Source organism: Martes martes (assembly GCF_963455335.1).
Source record: "Martes martes genome assembly, chromosome: 13".
In the NCBI taxonomy this organism is placed as follows: Eukaryota; Metazoa; Chordata; class Mammalia; order Carnivora; family Mustelidae; genus Martes; species Martes martes.
The window spans coordinates 73,681,223-73,705,264 of NC_137901.1; the positions used below are offsets into that span (position 1 = coordinate 73,681,223).

The following is a 24,042-nucleotide window of genomic DNA, read 5'->3' on the forward strand; positions in this document are numbered from 1 at the left end:
CTCACTGGCATCATTTGCAGTTTGAGAGAAACAGTGGGTAACCATAAATGTTGATGGACATTAAATGCTAAGCACACACGGGACCCTTTGGGCTGTCACTATCCCTTGTCATTCACTATGTGAGCACCAACCGTGTGCGGGGCTCTGCCTTCACGGATCTGCCTGCCAAGCTGGGGAGATAAAACCACATGTAGAACACCCACATGTCTTAACCCAACCTTGTCCTTGGCTCTTATAATCAAGAGCTCTCAAAACTCCTCAAATGATCTTATCTATAGAGAGCAAGCGGTGGCCTTTCACTGTCTTCCCAGTACGTTTCAATTTAAAGAAAACAATTGGTTCATTACAAGCCCTTATAGCAGAAAAAGCTCACACTCACCGAATGCTAGGAGAGACATTTTTGTCATTCCCTGTTCACAGAACAGAATACTGAAGCATTGAGTCACAAACTGATTTTGTTCAAGGTTGTGGCTGTTAGGTCCCACAGGGAGTCCAGCCTGAATCCCAGGTGCTGAGTCATATTTACAGCGCCTCCCTGTCCCCACATTCACCATCTGACTCAAGGTCCCACACCCACTGGGGTCAGCAGTGCCCCTGGAGAAGACCCGGAAGGAGTGGGTGGGGGAGGGGGAGTGATGCAGCCAGCTAAGGTGGGGCTCAAAGGCAAGATCAATCACGATTGAGGGACATGCGCAGAGAGAAAGCTTTATGGACCCCTGGTGGAAGGGAAGCCCCATCCCTGTCAACCTGGGTGATTAAGAGAGAAAATGAGAAATAAAATCAGAAAAAGGGGGGAGGGGTTAATCAATAGGGAAAGGTTCTGTCCAGCCGCAGAGCTGGCTGGCTGGGGCGCTGTTTGCTTGTCAAGGAGATTAAAGCCATGGTTTCAATCGCATGGTGTCTGCCCTCAGAGCTGCCTCACTCATTAGGGGACCTTCAGAACAATTCTCTAGCTTAGTGGTGGCCTCCAGGGTTCCCCAGGGACTCACTCTGGGCACCAGGTCCAGCACTTCCCTGTGTATTTCTCTCCCCAGCCAGATCCACCTTAATCATCATCACTACTCAGAGAGTGCTCACCCCGGGCCCGGCACAAGGTAACCCTCAGAACCTTCCAGGAACCAGGAAGAGGTAGGTACTGACATCTCTGCGTTCCAGATGAGGACCTGAGGCGCCAGGGTACAGACACTCACCCAAGGACTCCCGGCCAGCCAGCGGCAGGGCTGGATGTGAATCAAGGCAGCCTGGCTCCAGGACCTTCTCTCCTAGACACACTGTCAAACTGCTTATTGGGGGCTCAAAGAACGCATAATAATGTATGCAGGAGCCAAGGAGGAAGGGAGGGACCCACAGACGGTGGGCATGTCAGTGGGCGTGTCGGTGGGCGTGTCGGTGGGAACGGGCCAAGGGGCCACTCTGAGAGCGGTGTTATGCCTCAGAGCAGGACACATGGGGTGACACATCATCGATAGGCCTTGTGGGGAGAGGGTCCTCCATGAGCTTTGGAAGAGGTCTTCATAGTGCCATAGCACCACCCCCCTAACGAGGAAATAACCCCTGGGAAGCTGTCCCCCACACATCCCATCTTGAAGATGTGTTTTGGTCCAGCCCTCCCCTTCAGGATGCATATAAACCTCTAATAAGATTCTCCCACCTCCTCTGATCTGGGCCAGCTTCAGGGACTGACCCCATTCCATAGCCTCTCTGCAGACATTTGACCCTCCCGCCACCAGGACTGCAGGGCTTGGCTGGAAGGAGGAGCCACTCCCTGACCGGATTCCCAGTAAGAGGAGCTGCTCCTCCTCTCTCCCTGCCTGTTTGGAGTCATCCAGACCCAAGGTCAGAGCCCAGCTCTGCTACTCACTAGCTGTGTGATATTGGACAAATCACTTTCCCTCTCTGGTCCTCGCTGTCCTCCTCTAGAACACAGGAATACTAATCACACCTTCTTCATACTTTGTTGGGAAGGTAAAATGAGACAAAACAGGTAAAGGATGGGTCACAGCACCTGGCACAGACACACTGTTCATTAAGTTACTTTAATTACTCAATCCAACAATATTTCATTCATTCACTCCATTGGCATTGAATGCTTTGAGGGGTATAAAAAGAGCTAAGGTGTAATCACATATGTGTTAGCAGTGGTGGTGATGGGTGAAGACGGGCTGTGTACGACAGGAAGCGAGGGCCCAAAGCCACCTGCCCCTTATCTACCTTCTGCTCCTGGACCTGACCTTAACTCGTCCAGTTCCCTAGGTTTTCATCTGTATATAAAATAGGTAGAGAAGACAAGATGACCCCCATTTGTATATGGAGAAACTAAGGCACGTGGAATATTCCAGCTGTGCACTCCTCTGTGGGGCCTCAGCTAAGCCCACCATGATCATCCATGACTATGCCCAGACTTTGGCCAGAGGACCTCTGCAGCCAGCTTTCTGCTGGAAGGACACTCTCCCCAGCATGTCCCAGTAGTTCAGGCTCAAGAGACTCTAATATCCCAAGGTACCTGGGCTTTCTTACTCTCCTGGGAATGACAGGCCTGCCACATCCAGTCTCCAGAGGCACAGAGGTGTAGCAGAGCACCAGGAGTCAGAAGACTTGATATACGATCTAGACTCAGTCACCACGTGAGCACATGACCCCTCGCAAGTCTTTTCCCTTCCCTCCTGGAGATTAACTTCTGCTGGACATGCTCGTGACTAGCCAGGACCAACTCCCCAGCTCTTTGCAAATATACTTTCTGAACCTAAACCGAATCCTGGTGTATGCCAGTGGATTCTCTCTCCTATTCCTTACCAAAAGGCGAAACTTCTCAAGCTGACGAGACATCCAGAGTGCACAGACCTGTCTTTGGCTATAAATAGTCTTCGGGAAAACCCAGAAGATATTCCAGAGAAGGAAGAAAACACCCCATTCTCATTTTTCTCCATGTGCTCCCACAGCCTTATAGGAAATCCCTATAAGAAGAGAGACCTGCTTTTGGGTGAAAATAAAAAACCCCACTTGGCATCCAGGCAGAATTTTTTGCACGCTTGAGGAATATTTATAGCTTGCTTCCTGGAGGCGTCTCATCTCCTCTTCGGCTCCTTCGCAAATGAAGCACTTAAATCATTTTGCAATAATGTTGTCTTTTTAATAAGCCCAGTCAAATGGAGTTTCCACTGATGAGGCACACCATGTTTTAGCAACATTTCTGTCAATTGTTTCCCCCCTCTTACAGAGACAAGCGGGTGGGGTGCAGAGGCCATGAACGGGGCCAGGGGTATCTTCGGGATACATGGCCTGAAGGACTGTCTGCCTCCCAACCATCAACAGAAACTCTTCGAAGACAGTAGAACCGCGGGAAAGGAAGTACCTTCCACCAGTAACTTCAAGTGTGGTCCCCAGACCAGCAGGTTCCGCATCACCTGACAGCACATGCGAAATTCCAAATCTCCAGAGCCTCCCCACACCTGCTGACTCAGAATCACTAGGGCTGCAGAGCAACGTACTATATTCTAACACATCCTCTGGGGAATTTCAACACACTTTGGAGTATGAGAACCACTGCTTTCACATGGCATGACTCTGCGTCAGATTCACCTTGGGGCTCGTTACAAAGAAGCAGTGAAGGACGCCCATCCCCGAAGATTCCCTCCTGGGTCAAAGCTTCGGGAGATGGCATGGGAAATCTGCAATGTACACAGCTCCCCCCAGGTGATTTGGATGTTCTGTAAAGTATAAAAGCAACTGGTTAAAAAAAAAAAATCATAGTAGCTTTTGGGGGGAGGGGAAAGAATGAAAGACCTTTCTTCAAATAAAATCTCACCTGGGCCCCAGTATGCTACATATCACCAAATCTCAGCTGCCTCTGATGATAAGATGCACCATTATGGAACATAAGAAAAGAAAGTGCTGCCAATTTTTAGTGCAAGATGCCAGTGATTGTTAAGATGCATCACAATTACAATTACAGAGACACAGAAAGGTGGAAAAGAGCATGCATCTGGAAATCAGTAAAATACAGAATGAAACGAAAGAAGTGTATCTATTGCCACTGATACAGGTTTGGGAGTTCTAGAGTCCTTTGACCTCTTAGTGCTTTGGCAGGTCTCTGCAGAGACTCAAAACTTCAGAAAATAAATCTTCTGATTATTGCATCCAGAAGGGCGAGCCACAGAGCAGAGGAAGAGATCTATGCCACATATATCCAACAACTGAACTTATATCCACAGTATATAAAGAGTTGCTACAAATCAATAAGAAAACCAGTAGACAATGGCCAAGAGGCTTGAAAGACCACTTTGCCAAAGAGGATAACAAATTTTCAAACACATGTGAAAGGGCACAAATTAAAAATCACCACGTGAGATTCCTGCACGCCAACAAAACAGCTAAATGAAAAGGACAATACCATGTGCTGGTCAGAGTGCAGGGCAACTGGAATGCTCACCCACTGCCATGGGAGAGCCAACTGGTACATACAATTAAGCAAACTGTTTGTATCAATTAGAACCCAATATAGAAAGAACTCGAAAACTAGCAATTCCATTCTGAGTGCATTTCTAGCAGAAAGTGCATGATACATGCACCAAAACACATGTGGAAGGATGTTCACAGCAGGCTTATTCATGACAGCCCAAAGCTGGAAACAACCAAATGCTCATTTAGAGTAGAATGAATCAATAACGCTCTATACACAGGGCGTACTATACGGCAGTGACAATGAATAGGCCCCAACCATCCACAACCTGGATGATTGTCACAAACAATGTCACATGAAAGAAACCACACAAACACAACCACACACATTTGATTGTATCTAGGAAAAGTTCGAAACTAGGAGAAAAAAAAAAACCCACCTAATCTATATTGCTAGAAGTCTGTTTAGTGGTTACCCTTGCAGTGCAGTGGCTTAAAGGGCTATGGGGTGGGGGTGTTTGGGAAGGAGATGGGAATGTCCTGTGTCTCCATACAGGTGTTGATTGCTTTGATGTGTTCAATTTGTGAAAATTCATTGAGCTGAATACTTAGTGGGTGTGTACTCTTTTGTATGTTGACCCTTACTATAAAGTTTAAAAAGAAACAAGGGTGTGGGGGGAGAGAACCTGGGTAGGAGGATGAAGAAACGGTAACACTCAGTCCGTTTAAATGTGCCTCCTCTGCTTTTCCTCCTAGTTGAATTTTTTAGGGAACTGATGTCATGCCCTTGGCTTGCAGTTCAAGACGATGTCTATAAAAGTACTCCTAGAGATTCCCTCCTCTATTTAGTATATGCACATTACTGACATTGTACTTTGCCAGGTTACTTAGTGACCCTTTTCATGTAGACTCATAGAAGAAGCTTCTCTAATATCTCACTACCGGGGAAAATTAGTATTATCTCAAGCAACTGATACATGTGTGTGCATGTGCATGCCTGTGTTTAACCTGGGGACAACGTGTTTTTGGGATATCTTGCTTCCCTCTTTGCTTTGGTTGCTAGGGAGCTCAGCATCAACATTTCATGGCTCCATTCACCCATCTGATGTCTATTCTGCACAAGGGGCTGGGCCACTGTGATGAGCAAAGACACACCCCTGCCATTAGGGCTTTACCTTCCAGCTGGGACTCGAGCATGCATTGTCAGGGGAGGGGGGGAGGGCAGGAGGCGGTGCAAGGGAGGGGAAGTTAGGACACAACCATCAATGCAGTGACTGGAAGCCCAAGGCCCGGGGATCACACATCAGTAGGGCCCAACCCATCCTTAACCCATCCTTAACAAAATGTTAAGCCAAAAGGCTTCTTGGAAGAAGGACCACCTGAACTGGGTGAAAAGGAATGGCCAGGCATTAAATGGGTAAGAAGGGTGGAGAGGGCACAGCCCATGCTAAGTCTGTGAAGTGAGAGCGGGTCTAAGGCTCATGGTAAATTTCTATTTCCTAAGTCTTCCTCTGGTCTGATATGCTCTTCAACTCTTATTTCCCATTGCTCTGACGTTCTTAGCTTTTAAATTTTCCCTTATTTTTGCCAGGCCCTATATGTCTTTTCATACCCATGTATAATACAGAGACACAAAGCACCTGAGTAGAATATTTTGGGGGCACTGATACTCTGAAGGCTTGGTTCAGGTCTCAGAAGCCTGGCCCCCTCCCTTCTTTCTCCCAGCACTGGGCAAGCTGTAGCTCTAGATGCTAATGATATTCACCTCATCATTCTCTTCAGTCTCCCCTGGCAGCTGAGGCACCCCAAGCCCCCAAGTCCGACTTGACAGTTGGTGATGAATTACTATATCAAATGTCAGCTCAGTGGGAAGGAGTGTCTACAGGGAAGTCACTGATATTCCCAACCCGTGCACAGCTCTCTGATTTCTTGCTTCTGCTGCTCTACCATTGCTACTTGGAGCCAAGTGCAAGAGAGGTCAGGCTGCGTGCTCGCTACAGACTTGAATGAGACCATGGAGCGGGGCGGGTATTTGAGCGTCATTTCCTCTCCTACTTTACAGTTATTTTCCCCAAGAGGGCATAGACCCATGGTGCAGCCTTTCTACCCAGCCTCTCCTAACTCTGTGTGCTGTGACTGTCCCTTCCAGGAGTCCCTGCCTTGTCCATGGGAGTCAGACACAGAACCTCTGGTGGGGAGAGTGGACACAAATGTAAGGGGAATGAGAAACGGTGGAAAAGAGATGACCACCACCCCAGACTTCATTCCATGCCCCCACATGAGCTAGCCAGGCTCAACCTGGGCTGTCAACAGAAGAAGGAGAATGTGTTTTGTAGCCTTGATCATGAACCCAATTATAGCCACCACTATCCACATAGAAAATCAAACAATATTATTGGTAATAATAGCACCACGGGCTCACAGGTGTGAAAAGTTCCAGTTTTTGCTCTAAACTGGCAAATATTATCCCATGTTGCCTCAGGACATTTGCACTTGCCACTTCCATTCTTTTCCCCAGATCTGTGCATAGATGGTGACACCAAATGATTTACCACTAGACTCAAGCATCTCAATCTAGGGAAGCCGTCCTGGACCACTTAGGTAAAAAAGAGTCCCCCGTCTGACTACCACCTTCCTCTGCTTAATATCTATAGCACTTGACCACCCAAAAGTAGTTTGCTTGTTTATTTACCTGTGGTCTGTCTCCCTCGATTGGCCTGGGGACCTTGCAAAGACACAGATTTTGCCATCCAAGGTACTGCCCCAGGCTCCAAATGACAGCTGGGACTAAGGAAGAGATGGGCACAGCACTCACCCTAGGCGCAAAACTTCAGGGAGTGCCAAGAAACTCAGAAACCAAGATAAATAACATTCTAATGTAATATTTAAGAAAGTCAAAATTAATGCCAAAGATCTTTGATGAATAAAACATCAAAAATTTAAATGGAGACAGGATCACACTGTGCCGACTGCCTTACTGGCGTCACCTTAATCCCAGCCCACCAGTCCTGCGTTTATTTGAAATTTTGGTATTTGGCTCATCAAGGATTTTTTTTTTTTGCATCAATTTACATTTTAAAAGATCCTGCATTGAAATATGATTTATCTTGCTGACTTTTTGGCACCCCTTTTAATTTCATGCCCTACGCAAGTGACTTACTAGAGTCCTAGCCCTGAAAAACTAAGGGGAACAGCTAGTTTCTGTGAACAGCTCTTCCTTGAGCTACCCACAGCTCCACAACCAAAACCACGTTATACTCTATGCATTTGTTTAGGAATCTGGAATTTGCAGTAGTTCCCTTGGGTGCAGGGACCATCTGGCTCCCGTCCCCATGCCCAGCTTGTGAACTCAACACCCAACTAAGGACAGAAGACATTAGCCAAGTGGCCACACCCCCCGCCCCCAGATGTAATTTCCAATCACATGTCCCTTTCCACCCCCCAGAGAGGACTAGCTCCCCGAATTATGATTCCCATGAAATATCTTCACACCAAAACCATACGGCAGATGCCCCACTCCATAAACAGTATTGTCCTACATACTTAAAAAGTAATATGTCCAATATCATATTTTAAAGATTCTCTTATAACTTAAATCATTTATCTTCAGTGTTATGTTTTTGAGGGCAATCCGTGTAGATTCGTCTCTAGTTGAAGAGTCAGGACATGTTTTCTATAAAAAGCCAAACAGTAAATATTTTTTAGTCTTTGTAGATAATAGAGTCTCTGTGACAACTACTCAGCTCTGCCATTGTAACATGAAAGCCACCAGAGACTACACGTGAATGAATGGGTGTGGCTCTGTGTCAATAAAACTTTATTTACAAAAAAGAAAAGGTGGCCAATGGGGTTCTGCCTGTGGGCCACAGTTTTCTTGCCTCTGTATTTATTTCTACTTCTAGCAACTCAATTTTTTTTTAAAGATTTTATTTATTTATTTGTCAGAGAGAGCGAGCAAGCACAAGCAGGCAGAATGGCCGGCAGTGGCAGAAAGAGAAGTAGGCTCCCTGCTGAGCAAGGAGCCTGATGTGGGGCTCGATCCCAGAACTCGGGGGTCATGACCTGAGCGGAAGGCAGCAGCTTAACCGGCTGGGCCACCCAGGCATCTTAGCAACTCAATTTTTACTCTAACAAAATATGTTCATCCTTTCTGTTACTGATAGACTCCCGTGTGGGTGTTAACATTTTTTCATGACAAAGTCACTCCTCTATACTTCTCATCTTTTCTTATGTAAGTGAGACACATTTTCCAGCATATACCCAAGATAGAATGGCTGGAGCACAGCATAGGGACAGGATTAACTTTCAGACACAAGGTCAAGTTGCTCAAGAGTAAAGAGATCAATTTACACTCCCAGGGCATTATGAGAATTCCTGTTGCTATACATCCTTGCCAACGCCTGGCTTCCTCAGACTTGGATTTTGCCAATTCAAGGTGCGGTGCAAAATGGTACCTATTGTGGTGTTAATTTGCATTTCCTGATTGCTAGTTAAGTTAAGCATCTTCTCATGAGTCTCTTGGACATTTGAATTTCAGGACACTGGAACTCTTGAAACAAGAATTCTCCTCTTGGGACTTGCCGATTCCTCTTTTTGCCCATTTTTTTTTCCTACTGGAGTGTTTTTCTTTACATGTCCAAATACTCTTTGCCAGTTATATGTGTTGCAATTTTCACGGCCAAGTAGGTGGTATGTCTTCATTTTATGCTTTGATAAACATTCCTGCCTGCCGCCTGGACTGTTAGAAATTTTTCTCTTTGGAGTTAGATGATACAAGTTTGAATCTCAGTGCTACACATGCTAGGTGTGTGAACTTGGGAAGAGACCTAATATCCCAGAGCCTCAGTCTTCTCCTCTGCACAATGGGGACAAGGAGAGCACGCCCCCACAGGGTTATTCTGAGGAGGTTTGTAAAGCACTTAGCACAGTGTCAGGCATGAAACCACCCCCCCATCAACAGATCTCACCCCACACAGGAACCCCACAAGGAGAGATGGGTTACCTTGCTCTCTAGCAGGTCTGCATTCTGCCGGAGTTCATTTCGTGACTTCTCTGATTTTTCTAGCTTCTGTCTCAGCATCGTAAGTTCCGCCTACAAAAGCAAACACCTTACCAGAAACCATTCTGGACCAGAAGCTGAGGTTCCACATAGGGTAAGAGCAACTGGGGAAGAGTGAGTGATTCTGCCAGCCCATCTGTGATGATGTCCAGATGCTAAATTCCTACAGGGGGCTTTTTACTTTCCCCGTTTCTAAATATCAACATCCCAGTCTAGGGGCAGAACACAAATCCTCAGAATGAGTCCATTGCTTGACCCGAGACTGGGGATGCCTGAATGAGATGGTGGGCTTGGCCCTTCACCCTCCAGAGACCACTATCCTGCCAATGGCTCAGTGTTATGCTTGTAGTACCACCATCAGGAGCAGGAGCAGCACAAAGGCCCACCCACAGCATGGGATGAACTATGGGATGAACTATGGGATGAACTATGGGATGCACACAGAAAGGAGTATGGGGTGTCATGGAGAGAGAACCAGGAAGACTTCTGTGAAACTGGACATGGCGTGACTGTCAAAATACATTTCTAAGTGCAAAATACCAGTGGCAGAAGATTATAAACAGTATGCTACATGTTACCTTTGGTGTAGGAGAGAAAGGAACTCTGTGTGCATGTGTGAATTGGCTACTTTCGCAAGAATAAACAACAGCAAAGATAAACCAGAAACCAATCAAAATGGTTACCTGCAGAAGGAGGGCACTACCAGGGTAAAAATGACAGCAAGGGGAATGTTTTCTGAGACACAAAAAGATCAAGGACTCAAGGATTCCACCACTGAGTCTCCCTGGGATGGACCGTAAGTCTTCATGTGCCTCTGGGTAGTAATGGGGTACCTGCCTAGCACCCACAAGCCTAGTGTGTCACTGGACACAGGAGGGAAGGTGGTCTGTGTCTGTGTGGATGGAAGCAGAGGGATATCTGGAAGGGGGCAGCAAGGGCTGCTGGGAAGGACACTTCTAGATCAAGAACCTGCAAGGTGGGGACACTGGGTCTGGATGTAAGGACTAACATGGGGGTGCGAAGAAGGGTGGCCCCCCTGCACCCTGCCAGCTGCCTGGACTGACCTCCTTGGCACGGAGCTGCTCATCCCCAATGGTGGCACTCAGCAGGGGTCGGAGGGAAATGAGGAGCTGCCACCACGACCAGTCCTTGACCTCCAGGAATGCAGCCATATTCTTCTGGATGCACTGAGCAGCTAGGCAGCGAATCTGCAGGGAGAAGAGACCAGAAACTCGAGGGGCCCTTCCCAACCCAGGTAAGGTAAAGGAAAGAGAGCAAGAGGGTGGTGGCAAGAGGGATGGAAAAAGCAGGTTCATAGTTAAGGGAAGAGATTGGCTAACTTTAAAATTTTAAGAACTTCCTTTCGGGGCCCTGGGTGGCTCAGTCGGTTAGGCGTCTGCCTTCAGCTTGGGTCATGGTCCCGGGGTCCTGGGATCCAGTCCTGCACTGGGGGTATGCGTCTCTCTCTGCCCATCCCCCTGCTTGTGCATGTGTGCGTGCTCACTTGCACGCTCTCTCTCTCTTGCAAAAATAAATAAGTAGATAAATAAATAAATGATTTAAAAAAAAAGATTCTGTTCAATGGTACCATAATAGTGCTGTACGGTGACAGGCGGTAACTGCACTTACGAGCCCAGCATAATGTATAGACTTCAATCACTATGTTGCATGCCTAAAACTAATATAACACTGGGTATCCACTCTACTCCAAAAAAAGTAAATAAATAAAAAATGTTGTTAAATTTAAAAAAAATTTTTTGAAAGCCTCTTTCATCAAGCTGGGCTCTGGGTATCAGACACTATGTCCCAATTTAATCTTGCATGATCTAAGAAGAAGTAGAGGAAGAGGGGTTGAAAATATGATACGACAGGGTCACATCTTGTGCAGAGCTGAGAATTCAAAAACCACCACGGGAGGAAAATCCTTAAACATCCCCAAAATTGTCCATAAGACACAATGGCCATGATTATGTCTCAAGGTGATATTTAGGGGCTAGTTATCACTTTAAGTGAATTTAAACACGAATTCTATGCTTCCCAAACCTGAGTGTGTATCACAAGCACAGGGAGAGCTCCTTAAAGCACACATGCTGGGCTCTGCCCCCAGAGGGTCTGATTCAGTAAATCAAGGCAGGGCCCGAGAATCTGACTGGCTAACAGATGTCGTGTTGACTCGGATGTTGTTGGCCTTGGGACCACTGCTGAAGGACCATGGGCCATATTCATTAGTGTCTCAGGTGGGAACCATGCTGACTACCAAGCCAGGAGATGCATCACTGACATCCCCATCATGAGAACCAATGCTTGTCCAGCTGGTACGGCTCTCCCTGCAGGCCAGGCAGCATGCTGAGCACCTTATAGGCTTAGCTCAGTCCTTGCCACGGCCCTAGGAATGTAGGAGTTACTCTCATTTCCATTCTACAGGTAGGGAAACTGAGGCACAGCATGGCCCAGTCACATGCTCAGCACCACACTGCTGCCCAATGGTGGGGTTGGGATTTGCACCCCTGCAGCCTGGGTATAGACGGAATCCAGGGTCTTCATTAACCTCTACTCTAAATCATTCCAAGGGCATAGGCTATGGGCGAGCAGTGGGCCAGTGGATTTGCCCACAAAATTTTACCTATTAATGTTCTTTCCTTTGCCTGCTTTTGCCAAGTGTGTATACTTGAATTTACAGATTTACAGGAGGCTCATGTAATGAGACTGCATGCTAGCTATAGTACTTACTAATGAAGATACTAAGGTAACAGCAGCTAGTGTCTGTCGAGCTCAATGGCACGTACCATGCTAAGTGCACATGACCCCATTTCACCTTGACCCAGCTACTGAGCAGTGAAAGCAAGATTCAAGCATAGTTTTTGTGCATCTCTAGAGCCCTGCTGCCTTTTCTCCACTGCCCAAGCTACAGAGAAGAAATTCAGTCTCCAAAGGTCTCCAATGATAGTGGCCCAGGGTGGCTCAGGACTGCAGACTCTGAACTGGCCCTTTGGTCCCCAAAGCCTCAGTGGCCAGGTCCTGTCACACCCTGCCTGCTGACTCACGAAAGCCAGGTTCTCCAGAAATGGGATAGGCGGAAAACACAACTGACCCAGCAGGGCTCAGACCACCACATAATAATCTAGATCAAGTCTGACATCGTTGGTAACTTGATGTCAGTGTCCTAGAAAAAAATCACAACATCTTGCAAAGTGTCACTTTTAAGTTCCACCATTCAGGGCGAGCCCATGGGTCAGCAGCACCGGCACCACCTCGGGAGACCTGCAGAGCCTCATGCTCACCCCAGACCCACCAGATCTGAAACCACATGTTAATATCCCACAGGGTTTCCTGCAGGAGCATGAGTGTGAGACACGCACGATCACAGCCCCCAGATCAGCTCAGACGCTGCTTTGCCGGGACCTCGCACCTCTGCAGGGCTGAGGAGGCACGTTGGCTGCCATACCTTCAGCTTCTTGAATTCCTGCCGAGACAGAAAGCCCTTACAAGCCGCCTGGAATAGAAGGATCCTGTGAGACGCCAGCTTCTCCCGCTGCCTCTCAAGCCTGGAGACCACGCCTGCCTTGAGGAAAACCTGGGAGGAGGGAAGGTGACAGGTGACTCTTCTTGGGCTGAATCTGGGGGGCAAGGCTGTAGCCACTGAGAAGCCAATTCTCTTCCCTCCACCCAAGATACCCGCTAGCAGGTGCCCATGACGGAGGGTCTAAATGATCAAAGCATCTTGCCTCTTGATGGCTCCTTTTTCCTTTCTTCTAGCCCCTGTATGCTCAGAGCATGGCCCCCGTGAGTGGCATGGTCACCACTGGGAAGCTTATTAGAAATGCAGATTCTAGGACCCCACCCCAGGCCCACTGAATCAGAGCAACATTTTAACATGAGCCTCAGGGAACTCAGGCACACATTCATTTGAAAAACCACAGCTAGGAGGGATCTGGCCTAAATATCTCTGTCCAACAGAATGGCCTGGAAAGCGCGAGGAAACACGCAGATTCCCAGGGTTCGACCCAGGAAAGGTGGAATGCAGGGGTCTAGCATCAGGCCTGGGAATGGGCATTCTTTCTGGTAAGTGCCCGCCAGCCCTTTGGGAGAAGCAGTACCTTTGAAATACTCGGTCCTGCCTTCTAAGGAGGGGCAGAGAATGCTGGTGGCAGTGAGGGCAGCCCTCCGTGGCCAGGAGAGGAGGGGCCGGGCTAGTGCTGCCCACAGAAGGTGCTCAGGCATCTAACGGGAAAAACAGCAGGCGGCCCACGATTTCCAGGCCACTGCTCATCAATAATGGATGGAGGCCCCTCGGCAGCAAAGTGATCGATGCATCCTTGGCACCCCGCAGGGCCATCTTCCATCGACTGCGGGGCACACAGAAGGATTTTTGGATCATCTGACACTCTGGGGCCTGGCTAGCTCTGGCCAGCATGGGTGGGCAGCCACCGTCAGCCTCACCTCCCAGAAGCAAAGTAAAGCCTCCTTAACGGCCAGGGAGCTGAGTCAGTGACAGGAGCAGGAGTCCCTTCTCAGACGCCCATCTGCTGCCCACTTCTATGACTAGCCTGGCGTGTTTCTTTGCCAGAGGTGGCTTATCACCCCCAAAGTTGTTCAGTGTCTCCAAGGAACTGATCCATCTGTGACATTATTATCTTAATCAGCAATCATATCTTAATCAATGATATTCTCAAGCAATCAGGCATATTATCCATCAGTATTGTGGATCGGGCCCAACCCCTTGATATACGCAGGGAAATATTTCATGTGTATCATCTTATATGGTAGTTATGGCTATCCCCCCATTTTATGGAAGGAGAAACGGAGGCTAATAATGGCATTTCCCCTCCCTCCTCTCCACCAAGACCCTCCACCGGCAAGCAGCGACAGCAAGAATATCTCCCTCCACCTGACTCCAGATCTGACAGTTACCACTGAATGTAATTAACATTTGCATGGTATCTACGTTTTTCAAACCTCTTTCTCCTATGTCCCATTTTAATAAAGAGCAACCTTATGAGGACTCTCTTGGCCCAGGGAGAGTTTACGTAATTGACTCCAGTCACAAAGCTGGAGTCTCCTCTGGCACCCCATTCTCAATGTCAACACGAAGCTTCGTTGCCTCGTTTGCTACGATGCAGACCCCTGAAGTTTGGGGTTGAAGTGCAGTTTGGTTCCCGGTGGAACAAAGGGTCTCCATCGACTGGCCATTCCCCTAAACCTATTCGCTGTAATGGAGACCACTCTGCTTATCCCATGGAGAACCATTCCCCGATAGGAAAATGAGAATTTGCATGCCCACTCGGTGTGAGCTCTGTTTTGCAACCTTTTCTGGCCTTACGGAACACTTCCTATCAGGCAGAGCCACCAAGGCAATTAGCCTCATTGAAATAAAGACACGATTGACTCATTACCTATCAGATTGCCTCAATAATGACTGTATTAATTTCACAAGCTAGCGAGTCCCAAAAGCTGCTATAAAAAAAAAAATCAATGATCAAAATGATGACAGCTCTAGTTCGTATATTACAAAAGGCGGCGGGCGCTGCCAAAACCACTATTGATTAAGTATGAAGCTTTCATTAAAAAGATAATTGGAAACGACCATACGCAGAGCGGGAATAAGTCATTGGCTGTGCAGAATCTTATCTTGAATTTTTTCTCCTTTAAAGAGCATCTTGCCAACCACAAGGCCAACGGCACATGGGTTTCCACCTTTCTCATAAATGTCATGGCCCTCGGCACAGACCTTGAAAAGGCCCCCGGGGCTGAGAATCACAAAGAAACATCTAAATTATTTGCTTTTCGTGGGTCCAGTGGCTTATCGGACCCAAACAGAGTGCAACGTCCCAACAGCCCCACATTTAAGGAATCTGTAGGGCCCACTGCTCCAGCGAGCTGTTTTTCCTCAAAAAATGCAGAAGGCCACGATTTAAAAAATCTAATAGGACCATAGCTCCCATATCTGGGACTGCTGAGAAATTAGCTCCTGTCCCAGCCATTTTCCAGATTAGAGGAGATTCATTCTTTAAACATTACAATGTTAGCTTATTTGATAAACGTCTCGCCCCACGGACAAATGCATTTCACAAGTAAGTGACAACTGACTGATTTCCATAGCCCACTTGGGGGGCAGGAAGCTGTGGCTCCGTTTTACAGATAAGGGGACAGAGGTTCAGAGAGGCTAAATCACTCACTCATGATTCACAGAGTTAAGAAGTGGTGGAGTGGCCCATCTGTATGGCCCAGATGCACCTGTTCTTTCCTCCTCTTCATGACCTTCCCACCTATGAAGTGTCTGACCCTGCCATGCCTAAGACTTTCATGTCCCCTGAATGACCACAGGCCGGCCCGGCTTCCAAAGGATACACTGACTTCAATTTGCTCTTGACCGTTTCTTAATGAATACCAAATATTAGTAGAGAACAATGGCTTTTTCTGTTATTGGGATGTTTTGGCTAGATTTCTTGCCCTCACCATGTGAAAATGTGTATGAAGACTTTTCCTCCTCTGCTTTCCTCCCTGTTCTACAATAGCCACTGGGATGATAGAGGCTGATTTTTATATTCATGAAAAAAAAAAAAAAACCTGCGTAATTATCCAGACCAGTGGTTCTCAAACGTGAACATGTGCTGGGATCCCCTAGAGGGCTTGTTACCAGTCAGACTTCTGGGTCCCACCCCCCTGGAGTTTCAGATTCACTAGGTCTGGGGTGGGGTGGGAGGCATCTGAGCCTTGATGTTTCTAGAAAGCTCTCAGGGGATGCTGCTGCTGCGGTCGCTGGTCCAGAGACCATATTTTGAGAATTTCTGGCCCATAGGGATGACGTATTTGGAGCTAAAGAGCAAGTGCTCTGATTCTGGGTTATATAGACCTGTGTACAGGTAAAGACTATGTGACACATTTCCACTAATAAATAACAGAACTCACAGTGTGTTGAAAAGACCCTGGGATTCAGGGTGATGCCGGTTTTCATGGGAGCTGTATGTTTTGGTACTCCTAGCTAACCGGAAGGGCTTGAAAAGGGGTTTACTTTCCAGAGGTCCAGTAAAGAAGGGATTTACTAATTATCTCACAGGAAGTTTCGAGGGAAACGAGGAACAAAACAGGGAAGGCCAGGAAAAGCTCCTGGCCTCGGGCAGAAGCCCAGGGACCCACAGGTTTGTTCCCTCTACAGGAAAGGTCTGCAAAGGTCCAGTTGCTGCCAACTCTTAGTGGGATAAATCAGACTGAGACCACACTTGCCACACATTTTATCAAGAGGCCTGCGGGGAGAGGCTTCTGTGTCTACGGGGCAAGGAACTGTATGAAAGATTGTGAGCTCTCCGAGGAAGCGGGTGTGATGGGACGGGCTACTCCAGATTCCAAGAATAGCTAATGGGCAGTGATGCCACCATGGTGGACTTCTGGAGATGAGGGCCCTGCCCCTAGCACCTTGCATGGCAGCTGGATGTAGTGATTGACAAGGTTTAGGAGTTGGTGTTAATCCATCAGAAGATGAGCGGGAAAGCGAATGGAGCAATTTTTCCCTTGATCTACTCTCTCTCTCGTGTCTACTCCTGAACTTTGACCCTTCTCCCCTGCCTACTGCATGACTGTTGAGTTCACAATCTCTATACCCCACTTCCCAAACTAGAGCCCATGGAACACTAGTTCTGGGAGATGGTAAGGGCTCTTCCACAAAGACAAAAGGGTGAGAGTCCCATGGTCAGATAGTTCGGGAAGTCCTAAATACCATATTTTCCTTCTCAAAAGCTGAGAAGACATACGGGCATATGGGGACTCTGTGAAATTCTTCTCTAAATGTTGAAACGTTATGGGAAAGGGTTTTGGCTCAACACCATTTGGGAAATGCTCTTTCTCTCAACATTAAAATCACGTGCCTTCTCGTGGAGCTCTAACTTTTCGCTTACTGCTGCTAATCAGCCGGGAGTATAGTTTGGTTATTGTTGGTTGCAAAGTCAAAGTTACAAAGCTCTGAGTGAAGCTGAGTGTTTCCTCTGGGGTTTTACGGCAAGTCTTCCAAAGGCTCTGAAAGTCATACTGAGGAGCAAGATGTTAATGCTTCCAGACCACTGATGTCCCTGGGAGGGGAATGAGCCTCTAACAAATGGTATTTCCCAAGTTATTTCCTCCCGTATTATACCTATGTTATCTTCCTGGCCTTGTCAGATAGGCAGGGCAGAAAATGGCCAGCCCTGTCTTCAGTCTGCTGAAAAGCAGGCCCACAAAGCTAGCGGATGACGAAGTAGGACAAGAATTGGGGCTCATCTGGGTCTGCGACGGGATGAACAGGGTGACCTAAGAAAGAAGCCTTACTCACTTGGCTGTGCCCAACGACCACGGCCTTCTTTTCCAGGTCCAGAGTCTGAAGGAGCTCCTCCACAGCCTGGAGGAAGGAGGACAGTTAAAGAGAGACAGAATGAGACAGACTCCCATGGGAGGTCAGGCCGGCTGGCTGGCTGAAGCATTGGGAAAGAGAGAATGAATGGTTCCACATGTCTGGGAGTCCGAGCAGCAGGGCCTTACCCCACCCGGACCAGTGCAGAAGATGAGCATGTACTGAGCACCTACTGTGTGCCATCCACTCTGCTGGGACCCTCACAGACACCATCTCCTGGCATCACCATGGCAACCGGAGGTGGGTCCTCACACCACCACGCCCATTTACAGAGGAAAAAACAAAACAAAACCCAAAGACGCAAAAGTCAGTGAAAGGTGTGTCTGCTATGGAAAACAGTATGGCAGGCCCTTTAAAAATTAAAGATAGGATTTCCGTAGGCTCTAGCAATTCTCCTCCTGGGTGTCTACCCAAAAGAAGTGAAAGCAAGAACTTGAATAGATAGTGGGATGCCCACGTTCGTAGCAGGGTTGTTCACAACAGCAGAGAGGTGGAAGCAACCCAGGGTCCATCCACAGATAAATGGAGACACAAAATGTGGGATATACATCCAAGAGGATATTAATCAGCATTAAATGGGAAAGAAATGGGGCACCCGGGTGATGCAGTCAGTCAGTTAAGCATCTGCCTTCAGCTCAGGTCATGATCCCAGAGTCCTGGGGTCAAGCCCCACATCAGGCTCTCTGCTCAGTGGGGGAACCTGCTCCTCCCTCTCCCTCTGCCCCTCACTCACACCCTGTTGCTCACACACTCTCTCTCACTCTCCTTCTCTCAAATAAATAAAAATCTTTTAAAAAATAGTTAAAGTGATAACTTTTATGTTATGTTATGTATTTTTAACCACAATTAAAAAAACAAAAACCAATGAAGTTCTTTCTCCAAGGTTATAAGTCACATAGGGGCAGAGCCTGATTAGAACTGAGGTCTGTCGGGCCACATCGCACCATCTATGACTTAACCTCCCTGCATGCCCAAGATGGCTCCAGAGGTCCCTAGGCCACTAGGAATGTCACCTGCTGTATCCCTGAAGTTTGCTGGGACAGCCTGCCCAGCACGCTATCCTTCCCCCATTCTACCTGCCAGAAACGACCTCACCTTCACAAATATTTCCTGAGTAAATGGCGTGGCTCTTAAGTGTCTGTGCCTGACCCAGAGTACAGGTTGGGGGAGGTTGTGTTTTCTTCATTTCTTATTTCCTCTGCTTCACCTGGTACTGTCCTAGGCACACAGTAGGAGTTCAACAAATACAATGATGGAGCGAACAAAGAGAGGAGCCATCCTTTGGAGGTCGTGGGGGAGCAGAAGGAGAAAGGCAGACCCATGCAGGAGACCTAAATTCACTCAGAGACATTTCCTGAACACAGCCTTGGCCAAATCACAGCCATGTCGTGGGATTTTCCTTTGTCATCAAGTATGCGGGCTCTGAAACAGCCTTGCCAGAAATGTGTACCCTCAGGAAAATACAGGTCACACCTGCTTCCTTGGTGCCTGTGATTCCCCTCTACGCCACCCTTCATGGACCTTCCATTTACTGAAAATCACAGTCTGTTTTTGGAATAAACGGTCAGAAAAGTAACCGCTCATTCAAGAAACAAAAGGTATTCAGGGCTCGTGTAATTTACTAGATAAGTTTCAGTTCCATGGGTCGTTGGCACCACAGAAAATTTCCTAAGATACTATTAAAAAAAAAAAGCTTATTAAAAGTCTGGTCCAAGCCTATCATCTAAGAGCAATTTTCCTCCTCTGACCTCCCGGAAGAACATTCCATAATGCCCTTCCCCCCAATTCAGTGGTTTTACTTATTACATTTTAGCCAAAAATGTTCCCAGGGAGCTGTAGGCAGCAGAATGCATAAAAACCAATATATCCAAAACACAACATCTTTTCTCTCTGCACAAGAGCAAAACAAAATAAAAATTGACTGAAAATAAGACGGATGGATAAAAAATAAATGAAACCTACAGCCAATGAAATTTTTCTGAGTCGATCTTAGTGTTAACACCCAGAGTAGATGTTTGGAGGGGAAAAAAATCAGGATTTGGAGGAGGCAGATCCACCTGGACAGAGATCCTGCCTGGTTTTACCACTCATAACTGTGTGACCTTGGACAAGCCCTTTGCTCCGAGCTCCAGACTCCTCTTCAGAAACACGAGGGAGAAATACCAGAATCTGTTCTGGAAGGTTCTGTGGTTGTTCCTGCAGAAGACTCCATGTCACACCTGCCACATGGTAAGTGCTCAACAGACATGAGGAGTTAGTCCTACTAAAGATCTTGAGTGAGTCCTACTGGTTTAGTCTTGGTCAAAACTTAGCAGAGGTATACAGAACACAAACCAAGCCTCCTTTTCTCAAGTGTGCTCCCAATCACCCAATATCCAAGGATTCTTTCCCATCTCCCCACTTTCTTAGAGCCCTGTAGATGTCTGTGTAGCCAAGATCAGGCCTAACAAAGGCACTCTGTCTTGTTCATCTCATTTTATAGGTAAGAAACCTTACGGCCCAAAGGATAGAGTGTACAGGGAGCTGCAGACACTGAACCATGCTTCTTGCCCTCATTTTCCTCGCCGCCAAAATGGTGCTAAGATGCCCTGCGTAGACCATACAGGTGCTGGCCCGGTGAACTAAGACTCTGTGTAAAGGTCTTTGGAAGTGATCTTACACTTGATTGCTCTTATTGTTATCATGACGAATATTACTCTTAGATTGAACCATATGAAATTGGCCCTTGTTTAGGTCAATTACCAGTGATTGGAATTATTTCTACACAACGTCCATCGCTACCCAGCAGCCAGCTGATGGAAGACAGGGCAAGAATTCGGATTACTGTAACAGAGTCCTTCCCTGTCCCTCCTCTTTAAGGAATCAGCTCTTCCACCCTCATTATCCAGACCCTGGAGGTTATCCCTCCCCACATGGAATGCAGAATAACATGTTGGTCATTTTGCTCCAAGAAAAGTTAGCTCTTGTGCTTTGAGTCTGAGTATGGCTCTCAGTGTTTTCCACATAATTCACTTTATTTCCAAACTTCCGCAACAGATACTACTTGATGCCTGTTTTACAAAGAAAGCGATGTCCCATGTGATGAAATCACGTGCTAGGAAATGGCAAAGGGAGATACAACTCCAGGGAATCAGATTCCTGAGCTAGTTCTCTGCCCTCTGATGCTGGGATCCTCTCCAGCTTGATTACTCACTGGCCATGTGACCCTGAGCACGCCACACATCCTCTCTGATCCCCTATGTCCTCTTTTTCAAGATGGGGTCATCACATCCCATCGTCCAAGGATGGAGTGGAGCTTTAATGAGGTCGCAAGGTAGCATGTAGGAATGAGATTTAGAGAATGGTGGAGGAAGGAGCTTGAGAGATCCTCTGTTCCTCCCAAAAAACAGTGATAAAAATGGATACAATTTTTGAAAGCAACAAGTTCAATACTCTGGAAATTGAGCAAGGGGATACAACAAATGGAGACGCATTTGTTCAAAAAAAAAAAAAAAACCCAGCTATTCAATCTCAGGTAAGAACAGCAGGAGATTGCAACAATCTTCACCAGGGCTGTTCCAGTCCCCCACCAAGCCCTCGCACTATGGTAATGCACCCAGGGAGAGGCAAGCCGTAAAAACCAGTGGCTTTGTTGCCAGAGGGGGCTCACTTAGATGGAGCTAAGAACAGCAAAATTCCACACCCAGGATCGTTGTTACAAACAGTAGTGATCTTGGCAGCAAAGAAATGGAGAAGGTCAATAGCACAGCGAGCCTGAGATTGTTATCTGGATTGGGGCAAGCAATGGACATTGACCAGCCATGAACTTGGTTAAGGCAGATGGGTAACGGACAGCCCTGTGGGCCTTGACAAGCCCCCACATGTTCCTGGCCATCTGGAGGGTCTCACACAGGCTTGAGGCTACACGCAGGCCCAGGTGAGACTGAGAGAACCCCTAGCTATCAACACGTCCCTATCTAAAAGCAAGGTCATGTACATAGACAGAAAATCTGTGAAAGGGCCAAAGAGTCCAATCTGTGGAACAACGGTGAGCGTCTGACCATTGACTACAGTTCTCAACCCACACATAGCTCCATCTGTATCAGGGAAAGCCTCGCAGATTCTCGGTGTTTGATTACAACCTGTGCCATCCATTATGTTCCGCTGACAAAGGGGCATTCCCTAAGAATCCAGGATTTATAATAAAAACAGGAATGAAAAACCCAAACAGAGACATCAATAACCTCATACCGTGGAGGAGACAGACTCCATAAATCTAGCCCACGTACGTTATTAAATAATTGGGGAAAGATCAGAATCTGGAGATACTATTATGTATTATCTAAAATGTCCAGTCTTCAACCAAAAAAAAAAAAATCAAAACATACAAAGAAACTGGAAAGTGATGACCTATGCTCTCAAGGAAACAAACGAAAAAATTAGTCAGTAGAAACCCTTCATGGGCTTCGATGTGTGACTTAACACAGACCGCCAAGCAACTATCATAATGCAGAATTCTCACTCGTGCCTGGCTCGTGCTCTGTTACAGCAAGTCCTAATAACTGGTAGAGGTTCAGAGGTTACCAGGTCCTCCTGGGCTCTGTGGAGTGATGACACATCCCTCCCCTCCACCCTCCCACACTCAGATTATGAGTCCTTGAACCACGCGGGAGAAGCCCAGCTCATGTCTCCACTTACAGAGTCCCGTTGTGTCCTAGAATATTGCAAAGAGTTTTCTTTCCAATATTCAACAAGGATGCATCCAATAAGCATGTGATCTGACATCTCACATTAACCTGGACATGCCAGAAAGTCAATGAGAGACTCCAGGAATAATGGGGAGCCAGGGATGGGAATCCTTCCCCAAATCACACCTTGGCAAGTAGGGTGGTGTCAAGAATCTGTGTCTGTAGAATCGAATGTTCATTCGGGGAGCCATTTAGGTGCTGTGAGCATAGCATCTCTTTCCTGAAACCCACACCATGACCTAGTGGTCACCATGGCCCAATGGCTGCCATCTGTTGTGTACCTTCTAGGTGCCAGGTACTTTGCTATGCCCTAGGAGTGTTGTCCATGTTCATACAGCTATTGGATATAAAAGGGGTAAGAATGAATGGAGAGATAGCATAAACAAGGATTTGAGTACAAGTCTGTCTGATTCTAAACTGCATGCTTTCAACCACTGAAGAATGATCAAATCAACCCATAAGGGTGGAACAATGTCTCTGTTATTTAACTGCATATGCTCATAACTGTCTATAGAATGCTGTATGAACACACACACACACACATACACACTCACACAATTGAGTTGGTTAACACTGAATGGAGGAGTACATAGGTCACTCAGTTGGTTAAGCATCTGCCTTCAGCTCAGGTCATGATCCCGGAGTCTCAGGATCAACCCCCACATTAGACTCCCTGCTCAGTGCAGAGCCTGCTTCTCCCTCGGTCCCTCAGCCCACTTGTGCTCTCTCTCCCTCTTTCTCTCTCTCTCTCTCTCTCTCTCAATCTATCTCTCTTAAATAAATAAACAAAATCTTTAAAAAATGAATGGAAAGTGTGTACAATTATTAAAACAGAAAACCCCAACTTGAGGAAGACAGTAAGGTGAGCAACAAAAGAATGGTGAATACATTGCAGGGGCTAAGGCCATGGGAACACCTGAATAATGGTTCAGCACTGTTCAGTGGACAGCTCCCCCTCCTAGCCTGGGGCTCCTAGGGCTCCCTCCCCAGCAGAGAGGGGCTCAGACAAATTCAGAGGAAACTGGGGGTGTCCACAAAGGTCTGAAATGGAACAAGAGTGGTTGTCATCAAGAAGATAGATGACATCCCTTAATTGTGTTCTTCAGATCACGCCCGCAGGGACAGATTTTGTTGGCTAAAATCAATCAACACTTCAGCACTCTAAGGAGAAGAGGGCAGGCCCTGGGGTTTCCTCACATCGATCGGGGAGACTTGGCAAGTCCTGCCTGAGCAGCAGAGAGATCAAAGAGACCAGAATCTGGGACACGGCCAAGGTGAGCTGACAGAACCCCTTGAGTGACCTGCCTGAGATTCCACCATTTGTGGTCATTCTGCGTGGGCTTCAGTGCAGGCGGCTGCATAATCTTAGCTAGACAGGATAACCTAGGGGAGAGGAATGAGACCCAAGGTGATCAGATCAGGGACAGGATCATTTTGGAGAACCGAGCAGGTGCCTGGGTGTCTGGATGGGACAGGGA

At 47.2% G+C, this 24,042-nt stretch overlaps 1 protein-coding gene across 1 annotated transcript in view; it reads right to left on the reverse strand.

Annotated features, from left to right (window-relative positions):
- MYO18B (myosin XVIIIB) overlaps positions 1 to 24,042 on the reverse strand; it is a gene marked incomplete at its 5' end in the record, with an annotated part of 220,584 nt that overhangs the window by 129,106 nt on the left and 67,436 nt on the right. Inside the window, 4 exons of the mRNA XM_080821624.1 lie at positions 9,401 to 9,490; positions 10,522 to 10,665; positions 12,903 to 13,031; positions 17,760 to 17,825. Coding sequence (XP_080677750.1) covers positions 9,401 to 9,490; positions 10,522 to 10,665; positions 12,903 to 13,031; positions 17,760 to 17,825 — 429 coding nt within the window. The remainder of the gene's footprint in view (positions 1 to 9,400; positions 9,491 to 10,521; positions 10,666 to 12,902; positions 13,032 to 17,759; positions 17,826 to 24,042) is intronic.